The 16,214-nt window shown below is 35.0% G+C and overlaps 1 protein-coding gene across 1 annotated transcript in view; it reads left to right on the top strand.

Moving 5' to 3' along the window:
* LOC129252888 (uncharacterized) overlaps window positions 1-14,415 on the top strand; it is a 32,029-nt gene extending 17,614 nt beyond the window's left edge. The window contains exons 7-13 of the mRNA XM_054891042.1: window positions 10,831-10,901; window positions 11,075-11,155; window positions 11,252-11,534; window positions 11,622-11,772; window positions 12,736-13,490; window positions 13,563-14,127; window positions 14,190-14,415. Of these exons, the coding sequence (XP_054747017.1) occupies window positions 10,831-10,901; window positions 11,075-11,155; window positions 11,252-11,534; window positions 11,622-11,772; window positions 12,736-13,490; window positions 13,563-14,066 (1,845 nt within the window). The 3' untranslated portion in view covers window positions 14,067-14,127; window positions 14,190-14,415. The remainder of the gene's footprint in view (window positions 1-10,830; window positions 10,902-11,074; window positions 11,156-11,251; window positions 11,535-11,621; window positions 11,773-12,735; window positions 13,491-13,562; window positions 14,128-14,189) is intronic.
* The last annotated feature ends 1,799 nt before the right edge of the window (window positions 14,416-16,214 follow it).

Raw genomic sequence — 16,214 nt, forward strand, 5'->3', positions numbered from 1 at the left:
CGCCGTGCCGAAAATGTCGATTCGAGATAAATGAGTTTAAAGTTTGAGGTACAGGACTATAATACTGGGAATTTCCGCATGAAAATTTCACAGTATATTCTTAAGGTACTATACTTTCGAAACATCGGAAAAACCAAAATTAGATTTTTTGAAATTTCTGTACCACCGGGTCCCCTTAAGAACCCAACAAACCAATTACTGCGTAAAATTTGTCACTGAGTTTAAATTTCATTTAATTTTTTTTCTCTCTTGTCGTTCTTGAGATATCATCAAATAACTGCTTCAGATTAAGGAAGAAATGTGGGTCATAAAAATGTTCAATAATAGTTGAGAATTCGTCAATCGAGCAAAACAAGTGGTAGACATATGTATAAAATTAAAGGTACACAAATGTGATATCTTTCATATACGTTTTTCAAGTTTGATAACTGCATTGTTATCGTCGTTAATATGCAGTTTTATAATTCAAATATAGAATCCATGGAAATTTTTACTAGGGAAACCAACTAGCGATATCCCAATTTTCGATACTGAGTTGCTCAATTAAGTCTTTTTTCTCATGCGAACAATTTTATATCTGTTGAAGACTTTTTTTTACACATAAATATATCTTACATTTGTTTAGACATATGAAGTTCAAGAAATGAGTAAAACAAAATGAGTAAACGAAAATTTTCGAAAATCTTGTATTACTATTTCTTACAATATAAGGTCGAAAATATACATAATTTAACAAAAAAACAAATTAAATTTAAATACATTAAAAACGCTTGAGATTTTGAAGTTTGAAAAAGGCGAAATTTTGAAATTTGAATTCGTCAAGTGAAGAAGCACCGAGACATTGGTAAGTCTTAAATACTCGGGCTAAAAGGCCGGTTGTATTCAAAGCTCTGGAAAGAATTGTAAAAAGGTAGATAGTCAAGGAGAAAAAGAGAAAAGTAACAGAGAGAAGGAAATAGGATATAGTAGAGACAGAGATGGGTAATCCTGTGAGAATATTGCAGATTCTGTGGCAATTTTTCAAAAATACAGATATGATATCATACAGTTTGAGAGAACGAATATTGCTCATTCTCATGACATCGGCACCCAAAATTCGCAGCCTTCCTCTTGCAAAGGCAGAACACTCACAACGAAAATGCTCAGCGCCATACGCCTTCTCTAAGCAAGACAGGCAAATCGAGTCCTCTATTATTCCAATAGTGGTCATATGCTGGCGCAATGGGTTGTGTCCTGAAATGATACCGAAGACAGTGCGACAGTTTGCTGTTCGGGCTTGTCACAAAACACTTTGCAGCTCTGCAGCGTTCTAGACCGGATCGCTCTTTATGTGCTATAAATTGCATACATAACCGCTGATAAAAATTTAATATATTAAATATTTTTATAAAAAACTAGCTGTACCCGCCGCACGTTGCCACGCCAACAACTAAAAGCAATTTAAGAAAAGTAGCTTTAAAGAAAAATACAGTATACAGATATACAATTCATTCTAAACCATTTTATTGATTTTGTTTATTTCGAAAAAATTGGTTGAATGGGGCAGAAGTTGCTACTCTGCAGCGCCACCTGGTGGCGAGTGGCGGCAATGAGCTTGTTCTACAAACCTTCTCCGTGGAAAAATACATATACATATACACCAATTTTTATAATAATCGGTCTAGTAGTTTTTGAGTTCATCGAGGACATACAAACAAACTTTCATTTTTATAAAGGGTGGTTAAGTTTTAAGGGCTGGTGTTGATTTTGAATAAACCATAATTTTTTAAGTTGGTGTTGATTTTGAATAAAACTCAATTACGCATAAAACAAAAGATCGGCCAAATGGCCGCCGCGGTCTCAGCGGCACACCTCCATCCGATGGTCCGAATTTTCGATGACGCTGAGGCATAATTGAGGTTCTATGCCGTTCATATGCCGAATTATCTCATCCTTTAGCTCTTGAATTGTTGCTGGCTTATCGACGTACACCTTTTCTTTCAAATAACCCCAAAGAAAGAAGTCCAACCGTGTCAAATCACTTGATCTTGGCGGCCAATTGACATCGCCGCGACGTGAGATTATTCGACCATCAAATTTTTCGCGCAAAAGAGCCATTGTTTCGTTATCTGTGTGACAAGTGGCACCGTCCTGTTGAAACCACATATCGTTCACATCCATATCTTTCAATTCGGGAAATAAAAAGTTCGTTATCATCTCACGATAGCGAACACTAGGTAATAGGCCGTCGTAGTACCAAAAATAACGCCAACGTAACGGTTGAGTTATTAAGCCAATGACAACTAAAAAAAATCCATTTTTAGGCTTGTCTTAATACTAAAATTACATACTTATGGGTTAAGGTCGAAAAAACTTTAATTTTGAATTTTGGTTCCACTCCTTTCTGCCCGATTCTTACCCTACTGAAAACTTCAAACTCTTTTTGTTAGAAACTAAATAACTAAACAAACTAACTAACTCAAACAAATATCGACATAAATTAATATAAAAGTATATAATACAATAATTAATATACAAGTAATTTTACATACCAAACAAATTTAAATATACGAATATCGTCCCACTCTACTCTTTAAACTACCTCCACTGTATTGTGAAGTGCAAAATAGGCGCCTTAACAATACTCTTAGGGAATTGTTTGAGTCGACGAATATGCACCATGCAGAGAGTACAATGGTGGCGCCCATCGCATACTGATATTCCACTCACAGTGAATTTGACAGAATGTGACGTAACACTTGTACAATTTAGTCGTGTGGTGTTTGGGTAACATCTTATTCTTGCTCGCATTTTCAGATTTCTCTTAGGCAACTGTATCTGTGTGGCGTAACGCCTCTCTTGTATTCTATCGCTCTTGACATATATGTATGTTTATTCCCTTTATATTCTCGATCACTTGTATATTTGTGGGCAAAGGCAAGAGTGCTGCCAGAAAATTGTTGTCAAAAATCGTGCAAGCAAAGAATAAAATAATCATCTTTCTCATTGCAACTATTTTTTTTTTTTTTTTTAAATTTCCAATTTGACAAAAACAGTTCATGAATCAATCACATATTTTCATAAATATTATACAAAGAGTTATTGTGAACTACAAAAACTTGACATATCAAAATCAGCAAGTAAATCATGTAAATTACGCCATTAAAGCAATAAAGAATTGGAGGAAGAATTTTAATTAAAACTGTGACACAGGTTGAGCTGAAATTAAAGAATGTGAATTTTTGAATTAAATTTGTTTACTCAATATTATCTCCACCAACTATACTGCATAAGTACACTTATTCTAATGACCCCATGATCACCCAATAATTTGACACCATCTCTGTAATGATTTCTGCAAAATACTGTTTTTGATGCTTTGTTAAGAAAAGCGACAATAGCTCTTCGTAGAACATTTTTTAAAAATACACTATCTTCATGTAAAATATGAACTTCTCACTAATCTGAAGTGCCTACATTATCAGCAATTTCATTCTTTATCATACCTTGATTTACACAAGCATGCATTTTTTCACTGATATCTGGTACTACCGCATTTTTTGCACATTCACTACATGGTTCACCTTCAATTTTGTTCGACGCCATTTCAACTCTAAAACCCTTCCATGCACATTTGGCTCCCTTTAACACCTTCTGAATTTTTTATGAATTACTGTTTCTGATGAACTTTACAAAACCGACAATTTTCTCACTCTACGATATTCGATTAATTTTTTATATTACAAAGAATGAATTGACAGCTAAAATTTGTTGCGTGTTGAAATGAGATAATACATTATATATTTCTTCCTGCATTGCCGTACAAATATTTCTTCCTGTCCTGGTTATTAGGTGTCACCTTCAATACTTTTTCACCAATCTTTTAAAGCCCAGACAGTTTTAGGCAGTATACCTGAAATCAGGTCATATTCTTTCACATTTATTTGAATATATTTATACTGAAATATGGAAGAATATGTTAACCCTAGAATTCATACGGAGTGCGTAGCACTCCACATTAACCCAAAAGTGTCATTTAATTTGATGTTGAAATGGCATCATCACGGGTTTTTCATTAACCAAAGCACTCAGTACATTTTCTATCTGCAATTTTTAATGACTTTATCTGAGGTGAGTACTGGAACAACGCAAGTGTTTATAGGATTGTGTTCAGTGAAAATCTGGAAAAATATTTTGAAGTGTGGAAAAGAGACAAATATGGTTTCGTAGTTTTTTGATTTATTGTAAACGTAGGAAATTCAAATACTGGTAAGAAATTAAAAAAGACAACAAAAGGTATGAAAACGAGAATGAGTTCAGATGACTGCTGTTTGAGGAAAGGGTGGAGTTCTTCTCGTAAAAATGAGTTTTCGTTAGACAACACAATTTTTGCTGCTGTTTGAGGAAAGCTTATAGAAAGATATTACGGAGGAGTTCTTCTCTTAAAGAAATGTTTTCGTTACAGCTACAATTTTTAACCAAACATTTTTTTAATATATTCATGCAACATTTTGAAAATACAGCTTTTTTATAACAATATATATTATATTATAAGTATGTATGTATATTTTAGAATCAAAAACAGTTTTGCTGCTTATTGGCCTAAGAGTTTTGTTTTTTTCGTAATCATCAAACTTTTTACTTTAGTGGTATTGAACAAGTAAAAAAAGCTATTTATAAAGACGCGCCTAGATATGTTAAAACAAAACATGAAAAAATTTAGAATATTTCTGGTTAACTATTTTTATTCAAACAACAAGTATATTTCAAGGATTCAATATCTAAATGTCCACCATAGGCTCAGGTTTTTATATGAGAATTAAAATGTTCAAGACTCGCTCACACATTATCGCATTGAGTTCAGCAATCTCGATCCGAATATTGTTTTTCAGCTTTGGAACTGTTGTCGCTCTGTCAGTCCTTTTTCTACCCTCGGCTGAACCAGTTTCTTTCAATTTTTTCTCCAACCTTTGAATTGTCGACTCATTCGAACGATTTTTACATCGAAAAAATCTCGATTTTTCCGATATGTTTTTCTTCAATATCGACAATTTTCATAAAAAGTTTAATTTAAAATTAATGAGTACTTTACTTTAATTTATAATTTTAACGTGGAGCTCTATAGTGTAGGTATCCTGGGTTAAAATTGTACATCTGTCCACTTGAAAAATGTCAAAGGGGACATAAAACAAGGTATGGTCTACGAATTATTCACTACTGACATTTAGGTATCACATTTGAAAGACGCTTTTTATAAAACAAAAAAAAGTTTCGTTTTAAAGTATATCTTAATACTAGCTTTAACCCGCGGCCCCGCTCGCGTAGGAGTAGTTTTGAGGGATTTAGGATATGTATATAAAAGAATTTCAAACAATAATTTCATAGAAAATATTTTTTTATTAATAACCATAATATTACAATACTCGGCATCCGTTGCTACGCCTCATTGAATAAAATCAAAACAACCAATCAGAAAAATATCAAGCAAAATTATTTGTATTAAATTTCTATCTCAAACCGTTTTTGAACTTCGCATTTGGGTCATAGTTGAACAGTTTAGGCGAATTATGAAGTATAGAGTGTGCTATAAATAGTGGGAAATAGGAAAAACTAAGATTTTTTAGATTAAGTTTAAGCAAATATGCGAGTATTATTGCCGAATGAGAGTGGTGGTGCGGCCTGGGGGCTGTGGGAAGGGAGTTCCATCATAAAAACATGCCTATAACCTTCATGAATGTATAAAAATTGTTACGTCATTTGAGATAGAGATAAGAGTTTATTAAGGGGAAAAACGTTACAATATTTATGTTAACGCACAATTTACAGAATCTATATAGATACATATATAAAATTCAAATTATGTATGTATCTATAGATCGACTTGCGTCCTAAACGCATAAACCGATCGTAACCAAATTTGAAACACGAACTGGATACCTTACCGGGATGGTCATAGGCTAAAAAATATTTTAATATATATAGGGGGCGTGGCACCTCCCATACAAATGGAGTTTTTAACAGTCCGTATTTCTGAAAGTAATTACGTTAGACCACTGAAATTTGGTAAGGGGTTATATGACATTAATCCTTATCACATCCACAAAAACTGCGTATAACGAAAAAGGGGGCGTGGCACCTTCCATACAACTGGAATTTTTAACAGTCCGTATTTCTGGAAGTATTTTCGTTAGACTACTGAAATTTGGTAAGGGGTTATATGACATTAATCCTTACCACATCCACAAAAACTGCGTATAACTAAAAAGGGGGCGTGGCACCTCCCATGCAAATGGATTTTTTAACAGTCCGTATTTCTGAAAGTATTTACGTTAGACCACTGAAATTTAGTAAGGGGTTATATGACATTAATCCTTACCACATCCACAAAAACTGCGTATAACTAAAGAGGGGGCGTGGCACCTCCCATACCACTGGAATTTTTAACAGTCCGTATTTCTGGAAGTATTTACGTTAGACTACTGAAATGTGATAAGGGGTTATATGACATTAATCCTTACCACATCTACAAAAACTGCGTATAACTAAAAAGGGGGAGTGGCACCTCCCATACAAATGGAATTTTTACCAGTCCGTATTTCTGGAAGTATTTACGTTAGACTACTGAAGTGCAAGTTTAACTAGCGGAAAATATTGACAGTGTACACCACAAGTTATAAAATCATCGTTTAATTGCCATCACTGTAAATATGTAAACAAAAAACAGCTGATGCATTCCATTGTAATATCTATATTCGCAAAAAGCTTTTAGAAAGAGGGACATGATAATTATGCTGCGTAATTTGGATCCTCCACGTTTATGCAATGGCACAAGGCTAATCATCACGAAACTTTTACCGAATGTTATAGAAGCTATGGTTTTATCAGGAAATTTTGAAAACCAAAAAGTTTTCATACCAAGAATTCCAATTATATCGACGGATATACCTTTCAATTTTAAACGCTTCCAATTTCCTATTAGACTAGCTTTCGCAATGTCCATAAATAAAGCTCAGGGGCAATCATTAGCTGCAGCAGGAGTCAATTTAACCAACTCATGTTTTACCCATGGCCAATTATATGTAGCCTGCTCCAGAGTTGGCGCACCGTAAAACCTTTTTATTTATACTCAAAATACAATAATATAACAAAAAATATCGTATATCCGATCCTTTTTTTTTTTTTTTTAACTGACTTAAAAAAGTTAAAGTTGTTTTATTTACATTGCATACTTTTTGATAGAAATGTGGTGTGAAACCCTAGCTAGTATGATATAAATCTTAATTCTACATCATTATATTTATATATTTATCACAGGTTTCGGTTTTTTAAACGATTTTTTCTTTTTTCGAAGGAAAAAACTACTATGAAAAACCTCCGCTTTACATCTTACAAGCTAGGGTTAATCTATACGCATTTAAGTACCACGGCCTAATTGAACATTAAGAAAGTTCAGTTATTAGCAGATTGTCCGAAAAACTGGAACGAATTTTGAATCTTTTAGTCAAATTTTGTATTTGATCTGACAAAATCTTAGTTTTTGATTCATCATGAATCTTTCTGGTGGAGAAGTGCCATGGGAGTCGTAGCATCATTTTGAGTACCTTATTTTGGCAGATTTGCAGTTTCTTAACATGCGACTTTGCGATATTACTCCAGGCTGGACAGGCATACCTATAATATTATTGGCTGGAATATAGACTTATAAATTATTAGTTTATTTTCATCACTTAAGCCTGAGCATCTATTTATTAGGTGATATAACATTTTAATCGCCAAATTTACTTTCTCCTGTATGTACTTTACATGATCGCAAAAAGATACTTTTTTATCAAAAATCACCCCCAGATATCGTACGGTATTGGCCCACGGGATATCATAACTACCTAATTTCAAACCTTTTCTATTGAAAAAGATAGCTTGCGTCTTACCAATGTTTCATTTTATTTGCCAAGTACACAAGTAGTCTGCCATGTTTTGTAGTGTATCTTGAAGTTTGGTTACGATTTGGTTACCAAACGCATGCGAATAAAATATGCCAATGTCGTCTGCATACACAGCATATGAACAATTGGCTAATTTGGGAAAATCAGAGCAATAAATAATGTTCAGTAAAGGACCAAGTACCGATCCCTGGGGAACTCCAGCGGGTAATTCGATCATGTCAGAGTATTCGTCATTCAGAAACACGCAAAAGTAACGATTTTTTAAAAAGCAATTTATGATTTTTACTAGTGGTAACGGAAATTTTAAATTTATTAATTTGTAAATAAGACCATCATGCCATATCGAATCAAAAGCTTTCTCAACGTCAAGAAGCATTAAACCGGTTGATTTCTTGTGATCGAAGTTAGATTTGACGTGAGTATAGATTCGTTTTATCTGATGAGTCGTACTATGATGTTGTCTAAATCAAAATTGCTCGTTTGGTATAATCTTATGGGTGTCTAGGAACAGGGTTATTTTATTTTTGATAATTTTTGCAAAAACCTTGCTTAAGCTGCTTAGAAGACTAACAGGGCGGTAGCTATCAACTGCGTTTGCTGGCTTGCCCGGCTTGCGAATTGGAATTATTTTAGCTGTTTTCCACGCATTAGGGAAATATTGGAATTTGATGCAAGAGTTTATCAAATCAATAAAATATATCACGGCCTCTTTAGGTAGGTGTCTGAGGATAATATTTTTTATGTCATCATGCCCTGCAGATTTCCTCAGTGGTGCATCATGCAGAAGATCCTGAACATAATCTGAATCCACGTATTCAGATAGTGGAGTGTCTACTTCTTGCGAATTTAGTTGGTTTATAGCTGTATCAACTAAATTCGCGACGAGTGGAGATCCTAGTTGATTGGACACCTTATGATTTTCTAAAAAGTTATATGCAAACAAATTTGCTTTTTCGTGACTTATGATTAATGTCTTATTTGACGCAGAGGTGGGATTTCTGAATGTTTTCTTCGCATTATTTTACAAATGTTCCAGAATGGCTTACTTCTCTTTTCAATTGAACTAAGTTTCTTATTCCAGCTGGCATTTCTATACTGAAAGATCTGTTTGCGGATTTGCACAGAGTAATCTTTTACTGCTTCGTAGTCAGAGAGCTGTCTGTAATGACTCCATTGTCTACAAAAATAGTTTCTAGTTTTTATTAAATTTAAAATATATTGGGGTGGTTTGAGAAAATTGGCCTTCAAAGTTTTAAGTGGGACTGAACTTGGTACTGCTGCTATTATTTTTTCACTGAACATTATTACGTTGTTATCAATATCCTCCATGGAATCAACGTACAGACATTCACCTTTATAGTATAGATATACACATATATTTAAATGGCGCTTTTTAGGTGTTTGGCTGAGCTCCTCCCCCTATTTGTGGCGTGCGTCTTGATGTTGTTCCATAAATAGAGGGACCTACAGTTTTAAGCTGACTCCGGCAAATGGCTTTTCTAAGGAGCTTTTTCATGGCAAAATACACTCGTAGGTTTCCCATTGCCTGCCGATGGGCGATCGCTATTAGAAAAAAACATTTTCTTCATTTTGGTGAATGGAACTAGAGTTTTAAGCCGACTCCGAGTGGCAGATTTTTTTTATCCATTGCCTGCTGAGGGGCGAGCGCTATTAGAAAAAAACTGTTTCTTCATTTTGGTGTTTCATGGAGATTCGAACCGACGCACTCCGAATTCTGAATGATAGTTATGCACCGTTATGTTACTAAACAATTTTTATTAATATCAATTTTTAATTTTCTCATTCAATGCTGCACTATGCTGACTGACAGCATTTTTGGACAGATCGAATAAGTCCATATATACAAACATACATGTATATCTGTTCTACTTGTACATGTAATGCAACAAATTTAGAAAAATTACAAAAAGGGAAATTTACATACCAAATAATAAAAAATGCAGAACTGCTGCAACATAGCTTCCTGCTTATAAAATTTTGATTACCAAATATTGCGATATCTTCATTAGGAGATTTTTCTAATTATTAGTAGAAGAGAATGCATAATGTTGAGATAAATTTTCACTTCTGGCAACACTGAAGTGCACTCAAGAATTATTTGATGTCGCACGTTGCTCATAAAAAGTTCTTGAGAAGTTGTGAAAGAGAATTTTTGTTCTCGCTCTTTCGAAACTCTTGCAGCCGGAACGTCTGCCTTAGGTTCTTTCTCATTTTTCTTGGCGCTCTTTTGCTCTCTCTCTATCTCTCTCTCTCGCTCTTATACACATACACACACGCATACAATCTTCTTTACCTAATGCTTACGACTGATTAGAATAGCTTTTATGTCAATACAAACTTCCAGCGCACTCAAAAGCAGCTAATATATATCAATAGCCCTTTAGATTAGTTAACTTGTTCAACAATTTAGTGCTTCTTAAACTCTTGGGCTGTTAAAATAGTGGAAATTTTTCTGCGTGATTCAGTCATTACAGGTTTGGTAAGAGAGCAGCAGCTATCGTATGCGAGCTTGGCGAATTGACTGCTTTAGTGAAAATTAATAATATTTCTTTGAACAAATAAAACATAGAAACACATAAAAATAATGGAATTTTTTTTGTTTTTCGAATAAAGTGCTTTGTAACTAATTTCTTTTTTTATGTTTGCTTTTAGTGTTTCCTTCCTCGTTTTCATTCATTTTCATTTTTTTATGGCGATTATTTGGTTAGTTTGTAATTTAAATGTTATTAATTATTAGCTCAGTTCTTCAAAAACGTGGATTTTTCTTGGTCGTGTTAAGTATTTTTGAAATGTCCAACAGGAAATACCTTCGCTTTTGTATTTTTTTGTATGTGGCAGGACTGCTACTGTTAATGTTTACAAGTTGTTGATCTTGGAAAATGTTTAGCATTCGTCAAAAAAATTTGAAGTGAAGTTACGGCATAAAATCGTCGAATTCTATATAAAATCGACTGAATTGTACGTCCTAATACCTACAATATAATTTTTCTGTTTCCTAGGACTTGTCAAAAGAAATTTTTATTTTGTCATGGAAAATACTTCAAAATTATTAATTTGGAAATTTTAAATTATCACAAAAAATCGAAAAGAAAAAACAACTACTCTTAACAATTCAAAACAATGTTTTGCAGAGTTCAACGATTTACCAACAAATTGCATAAACTGCCCACTTCTAACGCGCTACGCTCATATCTTCGAAAAATGGCAACAGAGTAAGTGTGATAAATATTTAATTTGAACTTTAATATCTAGTACAATTATTAATTCTCATACGCATGCATCTGTATGTTCACATCACACACCACCAGCTCTGGCATTTTAGAGACAGTGGAATTGCAATTGCCCCAAGGCCGCATCCGCGGTGCGAAGCGGGAGACTGTCTATGGCGATACGTATTACAGCTTTGAGGGCATTCCGTATGCACAACCACCTGTTGGAAAATTACGTTTTCGCGCACCTGTACCCTTTGGAAATTGGAAAGAGACACTTGATGGCACTAAAAGTCCGCCCAAGCCGGTGCAAAAGAATTCGATAACTGGTCAAATAGAGGGTAGCGAAGATTGTCTATACCTGAATGTGTTCACGAAAAATGTTAGTGTTAGCAAGGAGTACCACAAATTCAAGTGCAGTAATATTTCCTATCATTTTCTTGCTTTGCTTTCATGCGAACAATTTTAGATTAATGTAACTAAGCAAATGCCGGTAATGGTTTGGATTTTTGGTGGCGCTTTTCACACAGGTCGTGCAGCTCGGGATCATCATGGACCGGATTACCTTATGCGTGAAGATGTTGTGTTTGTTTCCTTGAACTATCGGCTCTCCTCGTTGGGTAAGTTAACGGCTATGGATAGTGGGACTGCGTAAAGCTGTGTCATTTTACTTAGGAAAGTTGAAATGTATTCAACTTTCTTGCTGTGCTTTGTTAGTGTTGTCTGTGAATTCATTTCAGCTGTCAAACGCACGCATAGAGATAGGCATTCTATGTAGGATCAGCTTTGCACTTGAGATAGGTGGCACAAAATTAATCATCGATTTTCTTAATAAGATTTTTATTGAACGTAAAAAAATTATATTTCACACGCTTTATTGCTTGTCTGCATACTCCAGCTGTCTAGTTCAAAAGTGTCAAATATGATTGACGAACGACAACATTTGCAAAAATTATAAATCTTGAGTCGCACTCTGAATTGTTGCCGCAACCCCCGTATTCACTCGATCTGTTTCCATGCAACTCTTCCTTGATCCTCAACTTGAAGAAATGGCTCGCGGGAAAAAAATTTGGTTCAAACGAGGAAGTTATCGCCGAGACAGAGGCGTATTTTGGAGAGTTCGAAAAATTGTATTTTTTGGAGGTACTAAAAAATGCCCGGAGCGTTGGGAGAAGTGTATCTTTCTATAAGGGGTACAAAAGGGAATTGAAAAATAAATAAAATTAAAAAAAAACGGTGTATTCATTTCTAACATGGATACTTAATGAAGTCGTAGTGTATTGAAGTTCTCATCCCGCCGATAGAATTTAGTCAGAACTTATATTATGCGATAAATTTTGGGGCTGCAACTGATTTAGGTCAGCCTGGCTGTACTTCAGACGTTGATCTGGAATTTGCGTCGCTTTCCCTCTTTTATTTACTGCGCAGCGAAAACCTTCAACTGAAGGCTAATAATTTTTTAATTCTGATTTTTTTTTTTGTTATTTTGTCGTTTTGTGCTACTAAATACTTTGGCTATTTACTCTTTTCTTTATATTTAAACAGCTCTTACTTTTCTTTTCCTTTGCTTCCTTTAATTCTAGGTTTCCTAAGCCTAAGTGATCCGAAACTTGATGTGCCCGGCAACGCCGCTCTCAAAGATCAACTGCTCGCCCTTAAGTGGGTCAAGAAAAATATTTACTACTTCAATGGTAATTGCAATAATATCACCGTTTTTGGTGAAAGCGCTGGCGCTGTTTGTGCACACATTTTATCTTTGTCCGATCAGGCACGTGGCCTCTTCCAACAGGTGATTTTGATGTCTGGTTGTGCCCTCAACTTTTGGGCTAATATGCAGCAAACAGATATGGCTTACCGTCTGGCGACATATCATGGCTATAAGGGAGCAATCGAAGACCGCGCAATACTTGCATATTTAGAAAATTTGGATGCAGGAAAATTGGTCGATCATTCACTGCTTAATGAGGAAGAAAACCGTAATTTTGATTGGCTGAGCTTTGCACCGACTATTGAACCGTACGTATCAGATCATTGCATACTGCCAACCGATCCATTGAATTTGTTGAAATCAGCATGGAGTAATGGCATACCATTTCTAATGGGTGGCACCTCATTTGAGGGATTGCTTATATATCCACGCCTGAAGATGGCTCCGCAATTTCTCGATTTAGTTAGACAGGAACCAGAAATAATTTTACCTTCAGAAGTAAGAGATGCGCATAATAGCAGCTGGAACCAAGCAGAAGGTTCACGCATACTGCAAATGTACTTTGGCAAAGAAAAGGACGGGGTGGTGGCAAAGCAGCTAAAGCAAGATCCCATATTCGATTTGCTGCACGTGAGTATAATTGTTAGAGTTGTGTTTCCAATTTCTCATAAAATATTTCTTTTTTTTTTGTTTTGGTAACAGCTTTGCTCACACAAAATGTTCTGGCACGGCCTACACCGCACAGCACTCGCACGCAGTAAATATGCCACTGCCGCCACGTACCTCTATCGTTTCGATTTCGACTCGCCCACCTTCAACCACCATCGCTTACGTTTTTGCGGCAATGATTGCGTGAATGGTGTGGCGCATGGCGATGATCTCTCGTATTTGTTTTACATAACTGAGTCTTGCAAATTGGAGAAAGATACGCCGGAGTATGCGACTATCCAACGTATGGTCGGCATTTGCACCTCTTTTGCCAAACTGGGTAATCCCAATTGTGCTGAGATCAAACCGAATGTATGGCTGCCGATAGAAAAGACAAAAACCGATGTTGGTTTAAATATTAGTCATGAGGTGCAAGTAATGCAAGTACCAGATGCTGCTAAACTGGCGCAATGGGATGCTTTGTACGACAAACAAATGCTCTACGGTTCGGTATCTGATACTGAGGAAGAGCCTGTAAAGGGTTCGAGCGCTAATTAACATAGCTGAGGTTCTGATTCCGTTGAAGTGTTGATGGTAACTCAAAATCAGATTATCACATGTGAGATATGAATTTGTTAGTTACTAATAGATTTTGCTATATTTGAGTTCTTGGCTTTTCAGGTGATATAATTTATATAAATACTAGCTGTTACCCGCGGCTTCGCTCGCGTTGAAGCCCTTAAATAAATATCAAAGATCATTACATTTCAATAGGACTGAATCAATGTGATTTAGTATTTAAAAATTACTACATACAATCAGTTTCAAAAACTTAAAATATGCTTTATTTAATTACAACAACAAATGTTAAAATATAATATATTTCACTGTAACAAAAATAAATAATTTTAAATTCTTATAATTCAAAAAGATATAATGGAGAGTATTAATCTAGGATATTCTTGTAGACTATAAATATGAGTAAATTCCGGGCATTAGACACTCGCGAACATGCTACATATAGTTGACCGTGAGAGAAGCATGGCTTTTCTAAATGCACTCCCGCTACCTGCAATGTCTGTCCTTGTGCTTTGTTTATGGTAACAGCAAAGCTAAGCTTGACGGGAAACTGGACCCTTTTGAATTGGAGTGGGAATATTTGGAATGCGACACTTTTTCCCTTACCTGTTCAAATAGTAGCACCAAGTATATTTTGTCCCAATTTTGTTATCCGAAGTCTTGTTCCATTACATAGCAGAGGAGCATTTAGATTTCGCATAAGCATCATTGGTACATTCAATTTTAATTGAATTTTATGTGACGGTACACCCGACAGTTCAAGTGAGTTTAAAAATTCCATAGGATATGAAGTACCTAGTTCTGTATCCATAATTGTATCCATTGGCAAATATTCCTCCATTTCTCTTTGCACCTCTTTAAAAATGTCAGTGTTGATCCTAGAAACTACTTCAATTAATTCAATAGAAACTATTTCATTTAATATTGCTCTTGCGCACAACCACTGATCACAACTCAAATTTTGTTGCAATTCCGGAAAAACATGAGCGATGAGATCTACATCATTTTCTATATTACTAAATTGCAAAACTCTCTTGATAGTGATATATAACCTACGTCTAAACAACCATCACCAATTTTCAACAACATTTCTGCATAAAGTCCCGAGTCCACGTCATTATGAAGATGAACTCTCATATTCGTTTTCAGGCTGAGTTTTTCAGCTTTCGACCATAAGCATGATGATTTAATATGTACATGCTTGAATTTCATCTGCTGGTGTTCCTCTGAATGAAGGGTTTGTCGGAAATCATCAGCCAATAAAAGTTATATCTGAACCATAGATGTTAAATAATGATTAGATAATGCTAATGATTGCTAACTAGCCTTCTTTTGTGAAATTCTCTAATTCATTAAACAATTAGAATTAGTTCAACTAATTCCCATTAGATAATTGAAATTTTTATTCCAATGGTAAAACTAATTGCAATTAGTTGCCATTAGCAAAAAAAATTGGTTGACCTTTACAATTAGAAATCTAATTGACTTCTGCTAATGCAATTAGATATTCAATTAGTTAATTCTAATTCGAGCTAATTAAATATCTAATTGCATTAGCAGAAGTCAATTAGTCAATTAGATTTCTAATTGTAAATTTTTTTTGCTAATGGCAACTAATTGCAATTAGTTTTACCATTGGAATAAAAATTTCAATTATCTAATGGGAATTAGTTGAACTCATTCTAATTGTTTGATGAATTAGAGAATATAAACCAATTGCATCAATTGCTAATTCTAATTGGAATTTAACATGTTTGATCTGAACTATCTCGCAAGTCCTGGAGAGTCCAGTTTAAAGCTTCTATAGCCTTCTTGTGAGACATTGTACTTTCATCCCACACTAAAAGCTTACATTCTCGCAGCATCCTACCTCGCGAACTATTTTTACTGAAATTACAGATGGGTGAATCTTCCTGTGCCAGATTTAATGGTAATTTTAAAACAGAATGTGCTGTACGGCCGCCGTTTAATAGCGTCGCGGCAATACCCGAAGAAGCTACAGCAACTGCTATTTGTTTGTCTTTTCTGCGGACATTAATAATAGGTTAAGCAAGAACGTCTTTCCGGTTCCTCCTGGTGCGTCGAGAAAGAAGAGTCCACCATTGCCGGAGTCTATTTTACGTAAAA

Source organism: Anastrepha obliqua, chromosome 1 (assembly GCF_027943255.1).
Source record: "Anastrepha obliqua isolate idAnaObli1 chromosome 1, idAnaObli1_1.0, whole genome shotgun sequence".
Classification (NCBI taxonomy): Eukaryota; Metazoa; Arthropoda; class Insecta; order Diptera; family Tephritidae; genus Anastrepha; species Anastrepha obliqua.